General features: G+C 39.4%; 2 protein-coding genes across 2 annotated transcripts in view; one reads left to right on the forward strand and one right to left on the reverse strand.

Annotated features, from left to right (window-relative positions):
- CDC73 (cell division cycle 73) overlaps positions 1-23,546 on the reverse strand; it is a 182,574-nt gene that overhangs the window by 48,682 nt on the left and 110,346 nt on the right. The window lies entirely within an intron of this gene.
- Positions 818-10,902, forward strand: LOC128352951 (beta-1,3-galactosyltransferase 2). Its single transcript, XM_053313545.1, has 3 exons — positions 818-901; positions 3,461-4,216; positions 9,165-10,902. The coding sequence occupies exon 3, from the start codon at positions 9,192-9,194 to the stop codon at positions 10,548-10,550; it is 1,359 nt and encodes a 452-aa protein (XP_053169520.1). The 5' UTR covers positions 818-901; positions 3,461-4,216; positions 9,165-9,191; the 3' UTR covers positions 10,551-10,902.

The raw sequence follows: 23,546 nt of genomic DNA on the forward strand, positions 1-23,546 counted from the left end.
TTTCTTTTTTAGAAGTTATGTTTCCAAAAGGCTTTGAGTTAAAGGAACAGTGTATGACTGACGTATCTATGGTCTGACTACGACCACAAAAATGAATATTTATAGATGTTCTCAAAGCAGTTTACACTGAACGAACACATACACATGACCGTTCCCCAGACCCCAAAGGGCTCACAATCCAAAAAGAAACCCAAGATAGACACCAGCAACAACCACTGGAGGCATTTTGTGCTGAGGCTGGATAGAGACAGTTGCTCTCCCCCAGGTAAATAAGATAATCGCCACTTTTAAGATGTTCCTCTTAACTTTCTTAGGTGGGGTAAAAGACAACACAGGACGACATTGGAAGCCAAGGAAACTGGGAAGTCCTGTTCCAGTTATTTTAGTAACAGTATCATCAGCATATATGTGATCCTAATACTGGATGAGTAAAATGCTTTTTTCAAGGGTAGAAGCATTAAATATTGCAAATTTATAACATTCTAACACCTTTTGTCAAGGAAACTTCTCTTTTTAGGACATTACTAATAAACTATAAATGGTTCTCCTCTGGCCAGGAACAGATTATGTTTGTCATCGGATGTGGTATCCAGAAAAATGAGTCTTGTACTGGGTGTTGGAACACTGCTCTCACTTCAGCTTTAAAGCTGTTTAAGCCACTGGGGGAGTGGGGATAGAGTAAGCATCTACATATTCCTATCCTAATTTTCACTCCCATAGTGCAAGATTGAGCACTGTTTGATTATGCTAGGACGACAAGTAACAGAACAGTTCACCAATCTCAAATTTCCATTCACAGGAAATCAAAAAGTCTCCTGCTACTCCCAAGAAGCAAGGTGCTCTTGCACTTACTGTGCAGTGTGCTATATTAGAACCCAAAAAGCTTTCATTACAAAAATCAGTAAGTATTTAACCCACATTGTTGAAGTTAGACACACATGCATACACACAGCACCTCTGTAGGCAGTTTGGATGGCTAGACAGAGGTACCAAAAGAGAGGTGTAGCTCAAAAGGAAGGAAGAACTCCTTTCAAGGAAATAGTCCCATGTGGGGATGGGTACCTTCTCCCTCTAATGTCAGATGTTGAACACAAAACACAGGGCTTTTAGGGCTCCTTTTCAGCTTTTCTTGCCCTTGGGAGAGGCCAGAATCAAATTCTCTCTCTTTTTCTCTCCAGCTAGATTTCTTTCCTTCTCTTCTAATTCTGACTTCCCATTCAGCAACCAACCTCTATATAGTCTATGGGCCAAGGTTGATTGGTACAATTAGACACAGGGTAGTGTTTTCTGGATTGCTTATGACCCTAGTAGAATTATTAGCCATGATGCCTTTTGGGGAGTAGCTTTCCCCAAACCTTTATTTAAAACAACTGCCCAATCCAATTTTCAGAAATCCCTGGTCTAGATGGCTATGAATAGAAGACAGCAGAAGTACTTCCTATTCAGTGGATGACTGGAAAACAAGCACCTGATTCAGTTGAGCTGTTGTCTTGCAGGTGCAAAAAGTCTTGTGCTGTGCTAACGGGTATTTGTATGAAGAAAGGTTTGGCATGCACGCCACTAGAACAATGTGCCAACCAAGCTGACTGAGATGAGGATGACTTTGAAACAGGCAGATAACAATGACTTTTGAATAGCTAAAAATTTTATTCTAGTTTGCAGTTTTCTACAAATTTCTGCAGAAATGTTAAGTTTGAGTGTTTTGAAAACACTAATAAAATAGTAAGTATTGCCATGGGAAAACTTTCTTTTGCATTTTGGCTGTCTGTCTGTTACTTCAGATAAAAAACGTTCGATTAATAAAGTTGTTTGGCCACCACCATATGGTCACTGATGCTTATTATGCATTTTAAGCTATTTTTACACAATAAGCTGGTTTTGGGGTGGTGGTGAAAGCTACTCATTATCAAAAGGCCATCATGGCTAGTAATTCTATTAGGGTCATAAGCAATACAAAAAACACTACCCCATATTATACTGATCAACCCTTCTGGTCCATATACTACTAGCTCTATTCAGACGTTGAGTTGTATGCACTTACAGCTGTCTGTACACATATACATGCTTTTGTGTGAGTGACAGTTCCTGCATTCATTTAAAAAATGGACCTGGTTTCAGCCCCACTCAAACACAGGGTACAGGTAGGAAATGTCCTGCTGTATGTGTGTTGAGCATGTATGTGTCTAGAACTCTGTGCATGCACAGATTGATGACTGTAATGGGTGGATGGGGCTTCTTTATACCCTAGAACTGTCAGATGACTTTTCATATGCATATGTTTGTGAACAAGTTATGTCAGGCATGTGGCACAAAATCATCAGCCATCAACCTCTGTGCAACAGCCAATCTGCTATTTAAACTCTTATTCATTCATTCATATCCTGCTCTTCCTCCGAGGAGCTCAGAGAGGTGTACATGCTTATTTTTATCCTAACAACTACCCTGTAAGGTAGGTTAGGCTGTGAGTTTCATAGTTGAATGGGGATTTGAACTCAGGTCTTCCTGGTCCTAGTCCAACACTCTAACCACTATGCTATGCTGGCTCTCACAAACACACAGAGAGCAGTGTCAATTGTAACCAGCATAGATGCACAGACACATTTAATCACCTGCATTTGCAAATAGCAAAGATGGCAGCAACGACTAGTGGGCCTGTGCAATTATTTGGCTTCTAAGGATTGAAGGCTACATCAGCAGCACAAAGCGGTATGCACACAGAGCCAGAGTGCGCTCTTAAAGGGTTGAGGCGCTGGGTGCAGCTCTGGTGACAGCATGGATGGCATATGGAAAGCTGTGTACACAATGCTGGTGCATGTCATCTTTCCTAGATATTTCCCTATTCAGCTCTAAGTGGGAAACCTATAGCACTTTTCTGATTATGACCAGCTTTTACCAATTCGTAAAAAGAAAAAAATCAATTAACACTAGCTTCCAAATGTGACCACCATTGCTGGAACAAATAATGCACAATATATACTAAGTAAACTGCAAGCACATGAGTGCAGTCATAGCACACAGTTTTAGCCCCTTCTCGGAGTCATTTTCAAGTTATAAGCTCCCTAAGCTTGTAACAGCCAAATGGGCTACATAAAGAACATACAAGCTATGCTGTACATATATTAAAGAGAGATGTGTATAGAACATCAGATAGCTTGCCTATCCTGATTCTGTAATGCTGAACTTTGCAAAATTCATGCATGAAAATCCCACATGTGATGGGAATTGTCAAAAGTTGCTTTGACTAATTTAACATCACATAGTTCCACACAAGTGACTAAGGGTGGAGGGAGCACAGGAGCAATGGTGGAATTTGTGTTCATTTTAAGCGACAAAAGGTTGCTCAATAAATTAGCTTTTGAGCGGTATATTACAATGCTAAAAATACAGAAAAGCAACTGGAAAAATACACTCAACCATTTCATCACTGCTACAACCACCCTTCCTCATTTTATTCTTTCAGCACTGTACTGGCACTGGATGTGTACCCTCTATCGAACAGAAGCAAAAGCTTTAAGCTCTTTGGCTGCCTTAGGATTTAGTCCAAATGAATGCAAACTATCACGTGGGACACAGCCAAGCAATGACGTGAAATTCTGCTCTGTCAGAAGACAGCATCTGTCAAAGCCCACATTTAAACTGCTGCTTGCTTGAGCAGCAGCTGAGGAACTATGGACTGGATTTTGCAGAACAAAACCCTCAGCTAAAACCCTTTTTCTTCCTTTTAAAAAACCACCCCCTTTTGGTTACTGCCTAGCAACAATGAAGAGAGGTAAATTCCATTATCAGATGCAAGCGAACAGCTCCAGATTCTAGCTCTTGCTGCTTTGCCGGGCATCACCACTAGAAATATGGATACTGAAAAGAGAACACAGCACTGCATTGAGAAACAAGGGAAACATCAAGTGTAAAAGCTCCAGTGCTTCCATTGTCAGCAGCCCACAATGCCGGTTGGAACAGAAGCAAGTGCTGCAGCTATCTCTTGAACGATGCCCAGGGAAAAAATTGAGACGAGCACACTGGTGAGCAGGGAAGGTAACCGAGCAGGAAGCATACAGATGGACACCCTGGATACTGTGAAAAGCAGTCGCAGGCAGCAGGCTGCTGGGGGGGAAGATGTGTGCATGGCCGATAGCATCTTTTTGGCTGAAGGGATGGCGTGCCAAAAGTATTTGCAGCGGGTATAATCTTCTCATCACAAATGGCCTGACCAAGGAAGGTATGTCAGATCATTGTATGATATTTCAGTCATTTGCATGTACTCTTAGCAGCGTATGGAGTGTCATCACTCCGCACCTACAGAAGCTGGAGCTAATGCTCCCATGAACTACCAATAAATAAATACATGAATAAACCCCCCCGAAGAGGATTCCCCCCCACTCTCAGCTGACAAGGATGCCACTGCCTTAATTTTTTTTCTGTTAATAAATCTGTCACAGTCAGTTATGAAGACTAGGGAGGAGGGGGAAGAGTAGGAGAGGGATTAAGAGGGATAATGTAGCTATCTGTAGCTATCGTGCAGCCTTGAGAAATTTGACTTTACATCATTTAAAAAAAAAGATTGATTACATCTTAGTTTCATTGTTACCAAATATAATCTTAACACACCAATAAAATAGCTATGGTGGTGGTGGTGGTGGTGGTGTGACACAGATACATACACACACACACACACACACACACACACACAAACATACACACACCCCTCTACCTCAAAGACCAAACACAGACCAGGCAGTCCTGCTGTCAGTGCAACAGTACCACCTTCAGCCCTGAACATTTGCTTTAACACACCCAAACCTTAAACACACAAAGTAAATGTTATCTGATTAAGATTATCCCTTAAACCTGATACAAGATTCCTCACCCACTCCAAAAAGATTTCCAAACAGAATGACAGTGATTTTGGTTGTCAGCACGAGCATTACAACCATTGCATATTACAAGTAAAATTACTTTTCAAGAGAATGCCAGAAAGAAACCACAATTTGCTGTTTCCTTCTAGATGGGATGTATGCCTTGCCACCCTATATCTAGCATATATCTTGGGTTGTTTATCCATTAAAAAGCAGCTCCCACAACTAAATTGCTATCATTCCCAATCATCTAAGCTTGGCAGTCTTGGTTGGGGTGCTTGCTGATGAAGAAAATCTACAGGAAACTCAGGTTATTTATCTGCAGTAAAAATTTAAACCTGAATTTATAGCAGTCTAATAGTCCTTTAGCGCCTGAGTGCTTCTCTTCAGAAATCTACCCAACAAACAATACTGAATCATTAAAGAGTGTTAAACAGAAATGTGCTTTTTCTGCCCCAGGCAGAGCTAACATGCAATAAAGCTAGTATAAATGTGAAGAGAACCTCCGATTCAACCAGACAGTGCCTTAAAGTGTATCACAACCAAGGTGAATTTTAGCAATAGATAACTTGAGTCACAAGCTAATATGCTCATTGAAACATTAATTTCAGAGTGTGCGTGTGTGTGATTCTAAAGAAAGCTCACTCAAAAACCTAAGTTTTGTGCATTTCATGAATTTCTACTAGAGTTGCTAGGTTGTTGGTTTCTCTAAAAATGACTGTTAAACATTGTTCATTTCTGTCAAAGTATTAATGCAGATATGTCAAGATGTACATCAGGCCCTGCATAATACTGCCTTCCTCACTTGTTCCACTCAGCACACAGATGGCAGGCTTTACTTTTTAATCTTTCCTTCCAATGAACAATTGACTGCCAAGGATTAAGGAAATAAACATCTCAAGCCTACATGACAGTAACCAAAATCAAGCAGTGCCACTGTTAGTACCCTAACAAGAGGTCAGAGAAACTGAAATGTAAGGAAGCATCAACTGTACTTGTAGCCATAGGCTAGGACCCAAGGAGGCCCATTTGTGAATGGAAAGCACTTCCATGTTTGTGTTCCCCCTTGTTTGATCCTCCTGCATCTCACATATCTCACTCAGCTACAGGAGTAGCTTTTCAGGGGGCAGAAGGAGCTAGAAAAATCCTGGTAAGTGTATGGGAACACCACTCACAATCTTTTGGATCCCAGCCACAGCCAGTTTTGTAACATGCTGAAAAATCAGCTACACTTAAACACTACAGTTAATATACAGACTGATATGTTTCCGCACAGTAACATTCCAACAGCACAGTAGACAGAAACATAATGAAAATTTAAGCCCCACTCACTAATTACAAAATAGTGTAGCTCAACCTACATTAAGATACTAAATTATTAGCGAACTTCCTCTTTCACTGAGAAAAATCAAGTTCTTGTAGAATAATCCTCAATAAGTTAAGTAATTTGATTTTTAAAATACTCCACCACTTTGCTGAAGAGTTAAACATTAACTAACTAATTAGACTATACTGTAATTGGCCAATATAGTTAAGAACAATGACAGTTCAGAACAGAATATTAACCTCCTATCTGCATTTCTGTTTTTACTCTGAAGCAAGTCCCACTGTGTTCAATGGAACTTACTCATCAGTAAGTATTTAGAACTGCAACCTAAATTCATTAGAATAATCAAGCAGCGGTTGTTCAACAAGCACGAAACATATCCTAAAAACATACATAACAGCTTCTGCCGATAAAATCCTCAATCCAGTTACAAATACATTCAGCATTTCAAAAGAACAGCTGGAAACAACCCTCTGAGTATGTGTGTAACTTTTCCAGGAGCCCATTACTTAGTCCAGTTGATCCTGTTAACAATTGCGCCTACTCCAAGTGGTTAATTCAGTTTTGCATTTACCAAGCAATTGTGTAAGGATCACTCACTTTTTTGTTTAAAATATTTGCTTAAGCCATTTTTTAAAAACTAGTTTAATAACTGTTTTGAGATACAATATATATGCCCAACTAAGTGAGGTTTTAGAAACCATTACAAGATGCTTAGAACCAGAAACTGTTAGAAACTTATTTCACCACATGTAATCATGGTCAAGAGTAAGTGTAGATCAGAACTACCCTTTGATTTTCATGTCTAAATAAGCAGATTAATATGGGTTTTTCAGACAAGTGCTAAAAGATGTGCTAAACCCCCCTTTAATAGTCATTCACAGCCTATTTATTGCTCCAAGGAAAATAATACTGATAACCTTAACACACAGCTCCGAAATCATTCTAGTTTCGGAAGCATGTACTGCATTTTACAATTCAAAGCTAAAACCTGTACTAGCTCCTCCTAGTGGTGGTTAATAAGATAAAACTATAGTTTTTGTCCTGAATGACAAATAATACTTTCAGAAAGACATCCAAATATTTGCATTGCGTTCTACACTGTATGAATTAGTACAGATTTTATTTCCAGTTAGTCAGACCATGTTTAGAGATTACCTTTATCAGTGGAAGTGGTAAAGATTTAATCACCACTTACTTAGAATTATGTGCACTTGTTATACTTCACTTTACATAATAATAGTACATTTAAGAACACCCTCCTATTTAAAAGTTTCAATTAGCATTCATTTTTAAAAATTTAATGTCATTATCCCTTTCAGTGCCAGTCTTTAAATGGAAACATTTACATTAAAGATATCATTACCCATGCAACACACCACTAACTTATTAAAATAAAGTATTATTCCAAATATTGGCTTTGAGAGATAGCAAAGTAATTAAATAAATTACACATTTACATAAAGTTTCTTTTTTCCTGTGAGACTTCAATTCCAGTTCAAACCCTAGAGTTCTGAAATAAATTAGAACGAATTGAAAACAAACATAAATGAATTCACGACATGCAGTGAGGGCTCATTTGCAAGATGATGTGATTGGGTTTTAATATGCAGTATCATGAAACTGTCATGTTGACTCTGCTCTTCAGTACCAAAGGGGAATAATGGGGGAAACTATATTATAAAACTGAGATTATAGTCTGCAGCTTGCCAAAAATCTGCCAACTATACCTTCTAAGCTTCATAATATCAGGGTCATGAATAACAGGACCATAATAAGGTCTGAAGAAAAAATAGTCTACATACAAAGCTCATTTATTTTATTCTCAGCAATTATTTGAGGGGTGGGGAAGTTGGTTGTTTCATTTTTACTTACATGTGCACTCTTAAAACCATCAATGAATTGCAACAGCTATCAGTAATGTAGTGATTCCTTTAAAAATACGACTACTTAATCAAAATAAAAACCAGGCAAAGAAAACAGTCTCTCAATTTTCCTGTTCCACATAGAGAGGTTAAAGGAGAGTGAGGGTGAATCAAAGCATTTAGCCTGTGTTAATGTCAAAGGATGCTGCAGTGAGGTAACTGGACCCTGACAATTAATTTTGGCAGGTGGATCCTCTCATTGACTTTCCAAACACAGCAGGGGCCAATGGAAACATGCCAAGCAGTGTACTGTGACTAACAGAAATCTGCTACAATCAACCTTGTATCGTCTGTCCCATTTCCAATACATGATCGTTTTGTGAAAGGGCCTCCGGCTGCAAACCATGCAACTTACTGAGTATCAAATCGGTTTTAATGAATGTCAGTCTGCCTTCCATCTGATGTCAAGACCTTTATACTTAGCTAATACTCCCAAGAACCTTGTAATGGTCTTGCATTTGCTGTGCATTCGTCAGATTCAAGTCACACACTCATCTTCCTATGTCAAGCAAGCACTCTTACACCTCAGTAGGAAAACATGTGGAACATTTGGGCACGTTGGAAGTATAACGCCTCTTCTATTGAGAGAGATTTTAAAAGGCAACATCAACACACTGGTTCAATGGTCAAAGCAGAGGAATTTCTCAGCAGCCCACTCAGCGAGGCAGGTGTTCCCTAAAAGCTGGAAAGTCACAGGGATATAACTTCAATTCACGCTTGCTCCTTTCCCTTATTAAACCCTATTTCCCCACATACAGGCCAATGTAAGCACCAGTGGGGAAGACTGCTTAAGAAGTTCAGATATGGATTTGGAGGGGGTACAGGTTAAGCCGCCTCATTCAGAATACAAACAGTGACTCTGGGCAAATCTCTGGGTCAGATGACTAACTGTTAAAAAGGAATAGCAACCAAGACAATCAAAAGTGCTATCGGTAGGATTAGTATTAAGACTTGCCTCTTGTTTGTGTAGATTTTTCTAGTTTTTCATGTTGTAAAACAATGATTGGCAATCTATGAAAACTTTCCCACTAAACCTTTTTTTTTTTTTTGCTTTTACAGAGCTGACTATTCGCTAACTATTTGTCTATGAAAGAAGATGACCAAGAAATAGCAGTGGATCCAAAACAAAGCCTTTCCTTCAATCATTCTCACATTCCATTACTGGATATTTACAACATGCTTCAGTGGAGAAGGCGGCATTGCTGCTTTGCCAAGATGACCTGGAATACCAAGCGGTCCCTGTTTCGCACCCACTTCATTGGTCTACTTTCTCTCATGTTCCTTTTTGCTATCTTTCTGTTTTTTAATCATCATGACTGGCTGCCTGGCAGAGCTGGATTCAAAGAAAACCCTGTGGCTTACACAACACGAGGATTTAGATCGACCAGAAGCGAAACAAACCACAGTTCACTGAGGACCATTTGGAAGGATGCAGTCCCACAGACCCTCAGGCCACAGACTATTACTAATGCCAACAATACAGAACTGTCCCCTCAAGGAGTTACTGGTTTAGAGAACACGCTCAGTGCCAATGGGAGTATTTACAATGCGAGAGGCACTGGACATCTGACTTCATATCATTTTAAGTATATCATCAATGAGCCTGAAAAATGTCAGGAGAAAAGCCCATTTCTAATACTGCTCATAGCTGCAGAACCAGGCCAAGTGGAAGCTCGACAAGCTATTAGACAAACCTGGGGGAATGAGAGCCTGGCACCAGGGATCCAAATCGTTCGGATTTTTTTGCTGGGTTTAAGTATTAAGCTAAATGGATACCTTCAGCGAGCCATTCTGGAGGAAAGTAGGCAATACCATGATATTATTCAACAAGAGTACTTAGACACATATTACAACTTAACAATCAAAACACTCATGGGGATGAACTGGGTGGCCACCTATTGCCCAAACGTTCCATATGTTATGAAAACTGACAGCGACATGTTTGTCAATACAGAGTATCTAATACATAAGCTTTTGAAGCCAGAATTGCCTGCCCGACACAAATACTTTACAGGCTATCTAATGAGGGGGTATGCGCCCAATCGGAACAAAGACAGCAAGTGGTACATGCCACCTGATCTATATCCGAGTGAACGCTACCCAGTATTCTGCTCTGGAACTGGCTATGTGTTTTCTGGAGATTTAGCAGATAAAATTTTTAAGGTATCATTGAGTATCAGACGTTTGCATTTAGAGGATGTGTATGTGGGCATCTGTCTTGCCAAGCTGCGAATTGACCCAATGCCCCCACCCAATGAGTTTGTCTTCAATCACTGGCGGGTTTCTTATTCCAGCTGTAAATACAGTCACCTAATTACCTCCCATCAGTTCCAACCTAGTGAACTGATCAAATACTGGAACCATTTACAACAGAATAAGCACAATGCCTGTGCCAATGCAGCAAAAGAAAAAGCGGGCAAGTACCGTCATCGTAAACTGCACTAGAAGGGATGCTCCTCCTAAAAGTATTTATGTGCAATTTGTAAAAATATGGATGAAAGCATGTACAGTGGGGGTGGGAGGGGATGGTGCGCTTAAGGAGGACAGTCTATTTAAGAACAAGCACTTAATGAGGTTTGAAAATTATTTTTTTAATTTAAAAGGAAAAAAATCTAATTCTCAAAAATATTATGGTGGTGGAAGTATTAACCAAAAGGTTTTCAAAATTTGGGAGAAAAGAGAAAAAAGGTATCAAGATACTTGTGTTAATGTGCAATAATAAGCATGCACACTTTGGTGGTACAATTGCTATTTTATGTGCCAATAAAATTTAACTGTGCAAATTTTCCATACTAAATTTTCTTTTTTAAATGAAATTTGTTCCCATTTTCCCCCATCAATGACTTCCAGTTACAATTCAGAAATACAACTTAAAACATATGTGACAATTTGGAAGAAGTTGTGTATACAATTTAGATTCTTCCTACTAACTCGAGAGCCACTTCAGTGATTACACAGCTTATTCATGTGTGATTATCAATTCTATCACTAGGTTTAAAAAATTTCTCTGTGTTTTAAAAGAATGTTAGAGTTCTGCTATAAGAAATTTGGTAAACATGGATATAAAATTTCTATACATTGCTTACAACGTGATTTGTTAAACTATTATTGGAGAAATACATTTTAGAGCAAAACATTTCACTACTAAAAATACTGGTATATGATTGTTTGGCAACATGCTTCGATACCTTGGAAGTTTCTACCTAGTTTTTAATTCAACTGTTAAAACAGAAAATGGTCAACTTCTACAGACCACACTGGGAATATGTTCTGAGCCTTAGATCCACACCTGTATTTTTCCTTTACAGAACATGTAACCATATTAACAAAAACATGGTGCATGATGCACTTATTCTGCGATGCCATCCATCTATGTATTTTACTATGGGAAACAGGGCCCCTTTACCCAAAATTCCCCTAAACAGCTAAAATGGTATAAGAGGATCTGATCTTGTATTTCACTGTAAAAGCTCAGAGTGTTAAGTGTGTAGTATGAAGGTCCTAACTAGACCTAAAGCCTGGGAAAAGTGTCATCAGTACCTGCTATTGCTATAGTTCTCATGTGGAGGGCATAAGTCACTGTGCTTGAGGGGGAGATTGGAAAGAGACCTGCAATAGTCTTTTTATGCAGTATCTGGAGAACAGCAGAGTGGCTCCTCAGCACAATCCTGCACCATTATTTTCCATGAGTTTTTCAAGTTCATCATTGGCACAGAGAAAAGACTTACATTGCACTGTTTCTTCTGATGCAGTTAAAGAAGGCTCTGAGAGTCAACATTATAAAAGCCCTATAATATTAAACCTGAACCGTCAATGTAACTGGACAACTTCTCAAGGCCACTGTGTGATCCTTACAGATTTAATGATTTTATAGAACCTATGACTACGTGGATTGCCCCAGGGTCCTGTCACTGCCTTGGCCACTGTGCTAGGAGAGGAAAGCCAGTCTTGTGGTAGCAAGCATGACTTGCCCCCCTAGCTAAGCAGGGCTCGCCCTGGTTGCATTTGAATGGGAGTCCACATGTAAGCACTGTAAGATATTCCCCTCAAGGGATAGAGCCGCTCTGGGAAGAGCAGAAGGTATCAAGTTCCCTCTCTGGCTTCTCCAAGATAGGGCTACAACACTGGAAAAGCGGCTGCCAGTCTATGAAAACAATACTGAGCTAGATAGACCAATGGTCCGACTCAGTATACGGCAGCTTCCTATGTTCCTCCTTTATCAGCCTCAGCAGGATGGGGTGGGTTAAAGGGTGAAGGAGCAGGGAACTTCAAGCACCCCTTTCCCCATCTTCCTCTCTGCTTCCTTAACTCCTACACTGTAGGGGGCAATCAGCTGGAGGAAGAAATACCACCTCATGGGTTTGGCATGCCCTCTGCGTCTTCCCCCTCCCATTCATCAATGACTGCTACTTTAAAAAGTGTGTGACAGTCAGATCTCATGAAAGCAACTCCTGCTGCATGCGGGTTCACCCTCCCATGAGATTGCCTGGAAATGGGAGACCTGCGAGACTGAACTGTAACCCCACCACAGTGCCGCCTCCCCTGCTGGAGCATCAGCTTCTGTACACTCAACAAGCTGCACCATAAGATTCACAGAATTCTACCCTAAACAAGTCTGAAGGCACCAAAAGAAAATAAACCGTCAGATGACATCCTCCAGACTTATTATAGATGCAATCTTGAAACTTTTTCCATTACGTTGCAATATTTATGCCACAGACTGAAGCCAAAATACAAGCCACGTTTTAAGCAAATCAATAGTCTCCTACTGAACTATGTTAGCATAATCTCTTTTAGAAGGTGCATAACAATCCAAGGCCCATGAAATCTCATGAACAATAATAATAATAAAAACACATCCTAGGATGAGATTTGAGTATAGGCAAAATTCCAGGCACCCCAATATTGTACATATCCAGCTGGGGTACACACTTCCAGCACTCCCAACAGAAGGAAATGTACAGGGTGTTCATGCAGATATGCATCCTCAAGGGTAGAAATCTCATGCGAGATTGGATTACAATGGTTACAGTGGCATGCATAGAGCCATGCAGATGGTTTCAACAAACCAGTGGAAGTACTGCCCTCTCTACATGCATCACTCAGTTTGTATGTGGTATTTTTCCTATTTGCTACACTTGTGGAGATCAGATATTATATCTGGACATATCACACAGCTGGAATCCACCAAGATAAGGTATTGTGAGCATGCAAAGCTGTGCATGTGCACTGTTTCATTCATATATGAGAGAATGACAGCATGAAGACTATCACTTGGTGCCTCGCTGTTCACAATCAATTTAACTAGATATATATACAATTATGATTCCCTGTGTGCAACCAAATTAAATAACAAATTCTTGTCCAGCTTGAGATGGTTTATTGCTTTTCAGAGAGCTCTGAAGATCTGTGGAATTCTTTTTAAAAAAATCTTTTAAAAGGTGGCATTGATAGACACAACACTCATGCAACTGAGTGCTTCCTGGGGAGCAATGTCTGGTGCTACAACTGAACAGTGCACTGGCAATAATAATTTTTCCCTTGATAAACAATCTTAGTTTTTTTAAATCAGCAATATTTTCTAACAACCCAAATTATTTAATGTGTTCCTTCACATGCACAGAAATATTATTTTATTCTAACTGTGGTTAGCTCATAAACAAAAATCTAAATCATCAGTTTGATCCTAGTTAGTTTGAACTAAGTACAGTTGGAACAAACCATAGTTTCCCAGACTTGTATGTAATGGGAAACTGTAGTTTATTTGAAACCAGTGGAAACTTATTTTGTTTTCCTCTGTCTAGGAAGGAAGGGAGAATTGGAAGTGCACAAATCTGGGGCTTATCACAGCAATAAACTGAAATCATAGTTTTGATGATCTGCTGAACTGGATCCGTAACACCCATCCGAGGCTGAAAAGACTGCCCTAAATGTAAAGTAATGGCAATGCAAAGGCAAAATCAAGAGAAAAGTTGAGGAGACAAGACCTATGGAATATTTGCAAGCATCAGGAAGACCTAGAAAGACTGCTGTTCTTCTTGGTTACTGGAAAACACTTACCTCTGTCCTCAACCTTTTTAGTAGATACTACTTTCTCCTCCCATAACTGTGAAGACTAGAAGAGTACACTTTCAAAAATCCAAATGAAAAATTAGATTTGCTAAACTGGTGACTCAGTCAATGATCTGACACTGCTACTTGATAAAAGTTTCTTTGTGCAATGACTATAAGGCTGGACTCAGCGGCTACCAAGGTTCATATTTGTGTCCAGCATGAGGCTTACTGGAGGATTCTCTCTCACAAGAACCCTGGGATACCAAGCTTAGGGTAAGAGTAAAACAGAGTGAAGTGAAAGACCTTCCATACTATCCTGAGTTCCTTGGAGAAAGGGTGGGATAAATGTGTGAAGAACAAAAAGGGAGAGAGAGAAATAGGAAAACTACAGCCATTTCACATAATCAGTTGTTTAGCGTTGTTTAGCCTGTCACTACTCAGGGTAATAAGACAGCGCAACACTTGTATAAAGCTGACTACTGCCACTTCATACATACAAGGTGTGTGATAGCTGCAATTATCACACAAACATGGTTGTGTGAATCAATTTGAACTCAAAAGTTTGAAATGTGACTTTTCACTTATTGTTATTATAAGCATGAACTCTTGTAATGCATTGTGTTTGGACTGTAGTTCATTTTTATGTCCGTGTTATGCAAAACCAAACAACCAACCTTCTATTCTGCTTTGTTACAAGCCGTATCAATTCAAGGCATTTCAGTTAGCCTTTATTACACACAGCAATTCATGGCATTATTTTAGCACTCATCTTGAACCTGCTTACAGTAAAGCAGAATCTGGCAGCCTTCAAGACAGGTTACTGATGTCCAGTAGTATCAAGAGGCATGTTCACTTAAAAGAGGATGCCTTGCTGGGGAAATTTAAGTTTGTAATGCATTTTTTTTAAAATTACAAATTGAAAAAAATTTGGGCTATTTATAATGAAATGGGAATTAACTGGCTTGTGATAAAAAATCTTTATGCTGCCTCTGTTTTTACTATTTGACACTTTTCTAATTACAATAGAGATGGTTTTGTGATTTACCTATTTTAACAACTGAATATAAGGGAAATGTCCATGATTAAGAATGTACTTTGCTCTAGCGAGCTGTACAATGTCTGTCCATCTGTATTAATCCACAGATGGCTCAAAAGAGAATCATTAACCTCACCCATTTCATTAGAGCCAATTGGACTCTGAGGCACACAAGGAAACAGAGTTAAAAATATTCTGAAATGAAATGGAACAAGCAAATTAGGAAAAGCTATTTTCGCGTTATAACATGTGATATTAGCATAAAAGGAAATGAAGACCAGTGAATCTGATTTCAGCTCTGTTCTACCAAGCCTAATCATCTACACAGACACAGGTGTTTCAAGCTAGGAGAAATCATACAGATGTTCAGCATTAGGTGCTGCTGGTCTGTTAAAACCACAGCAATTTCTCCCCTTCCTTTCCATGAGCCGTTATCCAGTGTAAAACAGTAGAAGATGGGAGTATAGATGTGAGTGAGTTGACTGATGCTGACAAGATAGGCGTATGATCAGTATGTCATGTGACCGGAGAAGCGGCTTGGTGCCTATGAAAGAAGAGCCTCAGCCTATCCCCTCATTATCCAAGTTTTTAGTCTTGCATTTATAAAGACTGGATGGCTTAGGTGTACCATCTCTTTGAAACTCCAATAGCAATAGCCCTGTTCAGGCTTTCAGAGAGACCACCAGTGAACATGATTAAAGGGTTGGAAGAGGGTCAGAAGTTCTGCCCACATTCATCACTCATTCTTCCGACTCGCTCTTCACATTTAGCAGAGCATACGGCTGAAGAGACTAATGTGATTGTGCCTATTTCCTGATCATGTCCTACTGCAAATCAAACAAAGGTGCCTTCCTCATGGCAACATCTGTATGCATCAGGTTCAGTCAGGAAATGTGTGGAAATAGTTTCAATGTATTTATTCCTAAAACATATAGCCCAAAGTGACTTTAAAAAGCGCCCAATGGCAGTACCCCCAGTCATGAACAACCCTTTCCCTGGAGATATACTAACGCCCAAGCTGATTTTTAGGATTCAAGTTAAGGTGGCAAACCTGTGAGAATCTAGAACTATTATAATCAAACTGAACTTTACTTTTTTTTTTTCCTTTTTAAAATGCAAGTTGATACCTAGTCTGAGCTATACAGGACAAACTAGAAATGTTAATAGAATCAAGTCTAACAACAACTGCAAGGTAGCACAGAGCATAAACAGGCAGACATACTTCAGGTTGGATTTGAAGAATTAAGTAGTCCATTAACAGTTGAATTGGTAGAACACCACCAGACACAGCCATGCAAGCTGAGTGGAATGTTACTGTGGAGCAGACCAGGATTAAGAAGCAGATAAGAGAAGTAGGAATGGGTAGGAAAGAAGTGGAGTCTGCAAGGGCAACATGCAATGGTCTGACAGGATTTAAACTATGGATCTAGAGAATAACAAAGCACCAGCACAGACAAAGAGAGGTAAGTGAATGTGGGAAGGGGAGAGAAAGCAAGCAAATGGGATAGATGTGGAAGGAAGGAGCAATAGCTAACAAAAATCCTAAAGCTAAACATTCCTCATAGTCAACTGGGGAGAGTGTGGTGCCACCAGGAGTGTGTTTGCTTGCAGAGCTGGGAGGGGCCAGCAAATCAAGCCTGACAGGACTCTGCTGCTTGCTCCTGCAGCTATAAAGGAAGAGCGGGCAGCTGAGGTTGCACCTTTGCACCACATCAAGTGTTATGCTAAGTGCACACTTGGCGTTACACTTGGGAGGCAATTGGAGGCCCCATTATTATCTTTGTGTGGATGAACTTGAAGAAACAGGTGTGGGGAAGCCTATCACTATCTCTGGTACCTGAGAAAGCCACTACTTCCAGAGGAGAGGATACCTAAGAGGACTGGAAAGTGCAGCAAATCTCTTATCGCCCAAGTCCTGACCGGAGGAAGTGCATAAAACCTATGTGAAATTCAGCACAGTTCTTGGGACTCATTTGATATTGTGTTTTTCAGGGGACTGTGTTAACAGGACTTTAACCATAGGGTATAAATCAATGCTTATAAATCAATGGGGATTGTATCTTTTTGGTGCTTATTCTGCACTCAAAAGACAACCACGTCAACTAAAAATTACTCAATTTTTATATCGGGGACAGTGGCAAGGGGTCTGGAAACTGAACTCCTTACAGCCTCAAGAACTGTACGCTGGTTAGCAAGTGTGAAACTCCAGTTTCAAATGCAAAATTATGTGAAATTTAATTATGTGAAAACTGAGTGCCAGTAAGCTTCCACTCAGCTGTGTTTGGAGCAGATGGACACAATAGTGAAACTTGGTGGGTTCTGGGGTATACCAGTTCAAGAAAGATTCTGTCTCTGCGAGGCACTGGCCTTGTAAGATCTGGCCTACTATATCCTCAAATGCCAACTTTACATTAGCATTAGAGAGCAGTATCTGGACCCTTTAAAAAAAGAAAAAGATATACTGGGATGTAAAAGCAAAATTGACTTTTTAATGGCAGGGAACAAATCAATATTTAACAGAAACAGTGGCCTCCTCTGCCATTAAGGCTTCATGGCTAAGAAAACAATACTTGAAGTTGATTTGGGTTGATTGTTATCGCTACTCAAAACATGAGGGCTTATCTTTGGGGAGGTTGAATGTTCACTTTTATCATATTTTAATTGTTATTAGTTTTTAAATATTCTTGTTTTGTTTTAAATATTCTTGTCTTATTGCCTTGTCTTAAGCCCATGGTCTTCTGATACGGTCACTTTTAGGTTTAAATGTTCTGTTGTACGTCTGTCTTATTTTTAGCTCCGTGATCTCTTGATAAGGTTCAAATAGGTATAAATCTGCCGTATTTCTGCCCTGTTTTTAGACCTGTGGTGGTGTGATTTTTTTTTTAAAAAAAGGTATAACTTATTGTTTTGTGTTTGCTATGTTTTTAAATATGTAGTTGTTTGATATGGTCATTTGATTGATCAGTAAAAATTCTATTCTATTCATTCCTCACAGTATGCCCACCCCATCCCTGTATTTAGCTATTTTATTACTTTATGCTTTTATAAGGTTGCTGGATTTCGTGCCTATCCACTTGTTGGTCAGAAACATGGTGTTATTATATATGACCACATTTTATTTGCTATGTTGCAGAGTACCAAAAGGAGTTATTAGCTTAGGAAAAGCAACCAAACTTATACAATGTTGCAGTTCATGTTCTCAAACCACCCAAATAAGCATCTAGTCGTATCTTCCAACTTTAAAAAACAGCAGAATAAGTACTGTTTACTAAGAGTATAATAATAAGCTGAAGGAATAGCAAAAACATTCTTCAGTAAGACAAATGCATAGAGGTAACTAACAGGCTTCGGCCCACAGCTCCATGGAAGAACATATAATTTGCATGCAGAAAACCCAAAATTCAATCCCCAGAAGCTCCAATAAAAAAAGGATTGGGTAGCAGGGCTGGAAAATGTTCCCTGGCAAAAAAGACCTTGACCTAAGACTTTGAAAGGCTACTTTCAGCAACAGTAGAGAATACTGGACTAAAGGTAAAGTGTGTCGTCAAGTCGATTTTGACTCCTGGCGCCCACAGAGCCCTGTGGTTTCTTTTGGTTGAGCTAGACTAATGTTCTGACTGAAGTTTAATAAAGGTTCCTACATTCATGTTTTCTATCTCTCTTGGTGTTTCAATCCCAGGATCAAAGGTTAGTTCTACTGTAAAATTACAGAAACTGCCCACATTTAGTTTGAAACAGACTGCACATAAGCAAAAGATGGATTTGGAAATGATTTTTTAATTTCAGAATTTATACTCCACTATTCTGCACAGAAGGGCTCTAAGAACTTATCATCATCATCATCAAATAAATTAAACTGTTAAAAAAGTAACCTACAACACAAACTAAAGATAACACCACAAGGTAAATTTAAAACTGCAATAATTAACATAACAAAACAAAACCCCAAAACACCTAAAGCAACTTAATTCCTAAGAGAACAATCAGCATAACTCAAGAACAAGGTGATAGGAGACAAAGTCAAAGACAAATAATTGTTTTAATATTGTTTTAAGTAGTGTGTTTTTAAATGGTGGTTTTTTAATGGGTTTTTTTAATGTGTTGTGCACTGCCCAGAGCCATTGGATGGGAAGTCTAGAAATGTGATAGATAAAACAAACAAACCAAATAAAAAGCCGGACCAAGGCAGTGAGGAGCAAACTGGGCCTCTCAGAGGAGAGAGTACCACAACCTGATGATGATATCAAGATTATCCTTTCCAAAGTAACCCTGTCCCTGCTATTTGGGCAAAGGGGCAACTTTCAAAATGGGGATTCTCCTTATATCTAGCAGGTGGACAGCAACTGGCCCTTTCCACCCTGGCATAGCATCCTTCCAACAGCCAGTGCTGGTGTCTATCTTTGTGCTTTTTGTTGAAAAGCGGTAAATAGTAATAGTAAATACCCACCAGCCTAACCTCAGATGGTGGTGGAACTCGAAGAAAGGCCATCCCTAATTATCTGAATGGATACGCAGACAGATATACCCCTGCTAACTGGCAAAGAAGCATACATTTAGCTGAAGAAGAGCAACTGTCCCTGTTCAACCCCAGCACAGCATCCCTGCAGCAACTGTTAGACACCAGTGTTCAATGCATTTCTTTTTAGATCATGAGTCTTCTTTGGGACAAGGAACCCTTGCTGCTACTGCTGCAGTAGCAGTAATTATCTCTTTATAAAACAACAAAGAACTTATTCTTGAAAAGTGACACACAAACACCACCACCAATATGGAGTAATCATCAGGTTACTTAAGCCAAAGGTTCAAAAAAGTAATCTTCCTGTTATCCCAAGCCAAAACCATTTCAGACTTCCAAGGTATTGATATTGATCTTTAACTGGGCCAAAAAACAAAATATGGTGTCAGTGCAAGTTATAAGACAGAATTTTGCATGTAAGCGCTCCATCTAAATGGAGTTTTAAATCAGCCAAATCATGAGTGTTAGTCTGGTGCAATGGCTGGAGTGCTTGTTTTATTCACTGGTTGATTTTGTATATTATCTGTAAGAGGGGAAATAGTGCCCTACTTCAGTGGTGTGAACTGGAAGATTTAATGTGCTTCACAGCCTGAAACCTATAAGATTGCTACTTAATGAGATCTAGAACTGTACCATAATAGTAGGTCAATAATTCCAAGGCAAATGTACATAGAAATCGGTCAAGCAATATTAAACTTTTTATAAAAGGACAACTAAACCTGCTGTCTCTAACACTGAAGTGCATTTTCATTTACAGGGGGAAATGTTAATTGCTGCCCCAATTTGTTGTGGTGTGGCTCAAAAAAATGTAACCTGACTGTAGAAAAGGATAATCCTTTCACAGTTAAATGACTATAAAAGGATTCAGCCGAACAGTGATATAGATGAAAACTACCATGTTGCCTTCATGCTATCACCATGGCAACTGTTATAAGAGCTCTCTCCTAAGTATTTAAAATCTGACAGCTTCACGATAACGCTATCTGAACGATGATAGGGCCATAGATGACTTTAGGAGCCAACTGATCTGTAACTGAAAATTGCTGCATATTAACCATTTCCCTCAGGCTACAATGGGAATTAAAGCCTTCTCAACATAGCAACTATGAATGCTTTTAAAAGAGGAATCTGTTAATCCCCCACCCAGAAAGCTCGCAACCAATAGGCTTGCTAAAGCCTTTCCATTAAAGAAATACCTGAAAAGGAAAGAGCAACACGTTCCTTGATTCTTTAAGAAATTCTTGATAATATCTAACACCTTAGCCAAAACACTAACTAGAAAAATTGTTGACATGTTGATTCTCAAAAGGCAAACAGAACTAGAAAGGTTTTTAGGAACACCCTTAACTACACATGCAAAATTGTCCAGCAATTCTGCAGCTACAGAAGAAATGTATGTTTCTAAATAAAAAGCTCATAAATTAGTCATATAATGTATGCATTTAGCACAATGTAACTGACCATTCGGGGGGGGGGGGAATCCTCCACCAACCTTTTCAGCTTTAAAAATTTAATTAAGAGTGCAACCCAAGTTTTAGTTGATTAACCAACAGGTGTCACGTTTAAGCAACAGAACTGCAATTTTCATTCACAAGGAATGACAAAGAATTTAAAAAGTATTAACATATATTATCATACTAACCCAGAGTGGTAGATTGCTCTTCCCCTGCCCCCACATTACAACAGTTCTCCTATTATAGTTATGGATTACAGGCAAATTTATTAAAATTTAATAACCTAAAAACCACTCCAAGAATAACTAAATACTCTCTAAATGATTGACATCCTAAGATTTCCCCAAGTTTTTGTTTTTCTATATTGGGCCTCCAGCAGCAAACCTTTCTTCTGGGCCTTCAAAGCTCTGTCTCTGACCAATTACATGAACCAGACAACTTGAGCAAGATTTCTATCAGCTTTTGATTGTGCAGTCCAACTATTATTCTTGCAGGCTCTAGTTTTAGTGTCTTGGTGTTTTATCATCTCTTGATGCTGTTGAGTTCATGTATAATGTTCTGTTATTTTTATTGCTTTATTTGAAAATTGAACATATATACACATGAGAAACTTTTACCGAATCAGATCACTAGGCCATCTAACTTAGTATTGTCCACACTTTTAATAGTGTAGAGCAGGGTTTCTTAACCTTGGGCCCCCACATGTTGTTGGAGTACAACTCCCATCATCCTGAGATATGGCCTTTGTGGCTGAGGATGATGGGAGTTGTAGTCCAAAAACATCTGGGGCCCAAGGTTAAGAAACTCTGGTGTAGAGTAATTTAAATTTTGTTTAAAGTCTAAGTCTAATCACCGTAATGTATTGGGGGAAAGGGAGGTGCTGCTGTGGTGTTCCTACAACTCCTAAATTGTATAAAGGTAAAGTGTGCTGTTAAGTCTATTTTGACTTCTGTCTCCCACAAAGCCCTGTGGTTTTCTTTGATAGAATACAGGAGAGGTTTACCATTGCCTTCTCCTGCGCAGTATGAGATGATGTCTTTCAGCATCTTCCTATATTGCTGCTGCCCCATAAAGTACCAGTGGGATTTGAACCAGCAATCTTCTGCTTGTTAGTCAAGCATTTCCCTGCTACACCACTTAAGGTGGCTTCCTAAATTGTATACTGGTAAGTATTTTAAAAGGTAAAGTGTGTCGTCGGGTTGGTTTCGACTCCTGGCAACCACAGAGCCCTGTGGTTGTCTTTGGTAGAATACAGGAGGGGTTTACCATTGCCTCCTCCCACGCTGTATGAGATGATGCCTTTCAGCATCTTCCCATATCGCTGCTGCTCGATACAGGTTTTTCCCCAGACTATGGGAAACATACCAGCGGGGATTCAAACTGGCAACCTCTGACTCGATTATCAAGTCATTTTCCTGCTGCACGGTAAGTATTTTAGACGTGCTTAAATGGCAAGAGCTTGTATGTTACAGACACTGTATTAACTTTATTGAAAAACATTTTACTTTCTTAGTAATTTATGTTAACTATAATGGAATAACCACCTGTCATCACAAAGTACTCTTAACATTAACATCACTCACAATCAGGCATCTACAAATCCACTTGCCAGCAGTGAGTGCCTCCAGCCCTCTGTTGAGCAGGATGGTCAACACTACACATATCTCCTTTCCAGAGGTCTCAATTCTACTCCATTTTTGAGAGGGTAAGCAACAGCAGAGCAACCCTCTTCATTATAGGGTTTTTACATAATATGGTGGGGATCTTATTGTTTCTTATTTGTTTGATATAAGAGATCATTATGCATTATTTATCTTTAGTGAGTTAAGCCTACATTTGTGGACCCTGCTCACAATTATTATCAACTTAAACACATACTAGGACTCTGAACTTTAAGTTTCCAGGTCCCTTACCCAGGAGACACCAGTTAATTCCCTACAGGATGATGTAGGAATGATAACTTGCACATATGCATACCCATGCTGTACTGAGGCAGAGTTCCCTATTGGTGGATGTATTGCCCAAAATGTCTGTGAGTAGATAAAAAAGTGGATAGGTCTTCTGCTTCAGCCAGAATACTAATGCACTGCAACTGGACCTCTTCTTTTTTGCAAAAGGCAAGTACTTGTGCTTTCCTCGTTAGGACAAAGTGTGGTAGGACAAAGAGCCAGCATGGTGTAGTGGTCAGAGTGCTGGACTAGGACCGGGGAGACCCAAGTTCAAATCCCCATTCAGCCATGAAATTAGCTGGGTGACTCTGGGCCAGTCACTTCTCTCTCAGCCTAACCTACTTCACAGGGTTGTTGTGAAAGAGAAACTCAAGTATGTAGTACACCACTCTGGGCTCCTTGGAGGAAGAGCGGGATATAAATGTAATAATA

This window comes from Hemicordylus capensis, chromosome 4, assembly GCF_027244095.1.
Source record: "Hemicordylus capensis ecotype Gifberg chromosome 4, rHemCap1.1.pri, whole genome shotgun sequence".
Taxonomy (NCBI): Eukaryota; Metazoa; Chordata; class Lepidosauria; order Squamata; family Cordylidae; genus Hemicordylus; species Hemicordylus capensis.

Coding starts and splice junctions, on each gene's coding strand:
- LOC128352951 (XM_053313545.1), top strand. CDS start 9,192: ATGAAAGAAGATGACCAAGAAATAGCAGTGGATCCAAAACAAAGCCTT.